General features: G+C 39.3%; 1 protein-coding gene across 2 annotated transcripts in view; it reads left to right on the top strand.

Annotated features, from left to right (window-relative positions):
- Nucleotides 1–446: 446 nt before the first annotated feature.
- zgc:63972 (protein CutA homolog) overlaps nt 447–2,831 on the top strand; it is an 8,704-nt gene continuing 6,319 nt past the window's right edge. For both annotated transcript variants that reach the window (XM_027004117.2, XM_027004116.2), the window contains exons 1-2: nt 447–775; nt 1,519–1,667. In XM_027004117.2, the coding sequence (XP_026859918.2) occupies nt 671–775; nt 1,519–1,667 (254 nt within the window). In that variant the 5' untranslated portion in view covers nt 447–670. The remainder of the gene's footprint in view (nt 776–1,518; nt 1,668–2,831) is intronic.

Raw genomic sequence — 2,831 nt, 5'->3', positions numbered from 1 at the left:
TATCTGCATTGCTTAAACATTGCTAATGAATTTCATGAAATTCCAATAAGTTCTTTTATGAGGAGCATCTTCATCTGGTGGGCCATGAGTGTAATATCAGGAGCAGACATGACATTTACATACACAGTAGCTCCAGAGAAGAGTTCTATGGCAATCCCATTCTTGATATACACTTCAAAATTCTATATATTTGTGGGAATATTTTGGACATTTCCAGTTTGCACACCGACGTACCTCATAAACATCTAATGGCAGAGTTTGCATGCGGATATTTACAACCCGTACGAAAAAGAGCAGTCGAAAAAAGCATTTTATTACTTTATTACCTCGTTCCGCTGACGGCCGTGCCGAGGCGCGACTCCTGATTGGGTGCTCGGCTGTCCTGGACATGAGTACCACCCAGTCAGCAAAACGCTGCTGAGCTTGCGAGGTTCCCGAGTGTCATTTGCAAAGCTGTATAACCGGTCAGCAGGTCAAGAGTAAATACAGGATATAGAGTGTGACATTGCGATTCCAAGGACATTTGTAACACTTACCCTTACCAAGGTTTCAGAAGAAATGTCATGGGGAAATGGTACATGCTCAAAAGTTTTTTCCCAGTAATGCAGTCGTTCCCGAAACAAAAACAGGTGGGGTTTTTTCACACCGTGTAATGATTTAGGCTTGTAGAATGACAGATACTCAAGAAAACAAAATGGATTATTTTTATCAGCGGCATCAAAAGGAAACCCTGTCTCATACCTTTGCTAGATCCCGACTTCTGGTCATTTTCAGCGTAAGTCACTCTTTCAGACCACATTTTACAGTAGTTATAAAGTACTTAGAAGAGATTTAAATTGAAGATTCGCTCGATAATTGAAGTTTTCTTCTAAAGTCTCCTCATAAAATCAACAAAGTCGAACTATGGACTATTTAATGTCTGTTATTTCCTGAGTGGGAAAACGCTGGATTTATTATTCTAAGTATTGTTCATGAATTTGACAGACCGACTGTTGTTTGTTTTTTTTGTAGGCTAGTTACATATAACCGAAAAGTTAATCTCAGAAACCACATGAATGAATTTAAATTCTAAGGTTGCACTAAATTCAAGCAAATTATTTTTTTAACATTACCTTATTAAAAACTAACAGTTTCACGGTGTATTTCTGAGGTTTATAAGCCCATATACTGATTTCTCGTAAGAAAATATGGTGAATAACGCTGGTGCCTTAGCTCTCAAGTAAATAGTTAAGCGCACAGTGTTGTGGAATTTACATTCTTTGTACAAAATAAAATTGCACTAAACTGGGCAGTAAGAGGCCGTTGTCTTATACACGGGCCCTGCTCATACCAGCCAGTAACAATAGGTTGTTGTGAATAGTGGTACTTCTTATGCAATGCCGAGTTTCTTCCTGTGGCCTACCTGTTAGCTTGCTACATTTTGTCCTGTAAGAAAAATAGGCAGCAAATGTGACTGATTGATTGTATTAATTTAGGACGTGTTGTCGTGACTGTGACCAGAGTCTCTCTGCTTTTTAGACAATGATCTTCACATTGTCTGTGTACCCAGTGCTGAGGATGTTGGGTGCTCAGATTCACGTTTTTGTGAGCGGGGGTTATATGAGTGGACAGCACTCGGTGTTGCTCATCAACTGTCCTACTGAGCAGGCTGCTAAAGATATTGGAAGGTACACACCCACACGAGAGAGACATAAATATGAAGTTCTGTTTATCCAATATCATGTTGCTTGTTTCTATATTATATATTTTGACTTACAAAACAGGCCTGTCTATTGTAGTCAGTCTTTATTTGATAGACAAATGTGTCACTGAACTTTAATCTTTTCTGCATTTCTAAAAGTGCTCATCAACCTTTTCGATGCAACACTAATATAGATTTTCTACTGGTGTATTTGCACAGCAGAAATCAAGGAAGTGATGCTATGTGCTTTAGTTTAATTTAGGCATGACACTAATTTTGGGAACAGTGCTCAACAGTAGTCCATTTACTAGCATTGCTATGCAGTGGTGTGGAGAAACACACTAAAACACACAGAAATGCATCAGTGGCGCTAATTGTCAGCCTGCATAATTTCTTCAGCTGGAATTCACTAAGAAGCCACTCTATTGCAGGAGTGCACATGAATGTGTATCCAGCATAGACTATTAATAGATGAAAGGGTATTTTTGTTTGTTTGTTTGATTGATTTTTTGTTTTTGTTTGTGTTATTGTCATTTGTATGCTCTTACTATTGTTTAGAGTTTTGGTATGGTAAGGCAACCAAGTTCTTGGTCTGTCTGAATAGGAAGTTGATTCCTTGATTCATTACAGCTGCATGCAAATGTGTGTGTGTGTGTGTGTGTGTGTGTGTGTGTGTGTGTGTGTGTGTGTGTGTGTGTTTCTTAATGAGAACACTGGGCGTCTTTGAGCCGTGGCTGTATGCTAGTACTCCCAAAGCCTTTAGAGTTGAGTAAATACATTCTCACAGACACAAACCCTACAGGCAGCTAGACTGGAGAGTGCCAGCTAACCCAGTTTTTTTGAAACCCTGCATTTAGTAACCGTAAATCTAAGATGTTTCCCCCAGTTTAGTAATACTCAATTTAAATGTCTCTCTTTTCCTCTAATATACAACAGCACTATTACTCTAGACCACTCCAGAGTGGTCCTAGATCTGAGTCTTGTCTTAAATCCATGTAGCATTGCAATATCCTCAAAGGAGTGTTGTGCTGATGCTAAGATACCTCCCATACCAAAGTGGGTTGAGGGATCTGGTCATCACTCTGCTGATAAATAATGATTTGGTTCCCTCCCACTGACAGCTAGCCAGAACAGCACATGACACACCTGA

This window comes from Electrophorus electricus, chromosome 6, assembly GCF_013358815.1.
Source record: "Electrophorus electricus isolate fEleEle1 chromosome 6, fEleEle1.pri, whole genome shotgun sequence".
In the NCBI taxonomy this organism is placed as follows: domain Eukaryota; kingdom Metazoa; phylum Chordata; class Actinopteri; order Gymnotiformes; family Gymnotidae; genus Electrophorus; species Electrophorus electricus.
The sequence above is the reverse complement of the archived record's forward strand: the minus strand, read 5'-3'. Positions and strand labels throughout refer to the sequence as shown.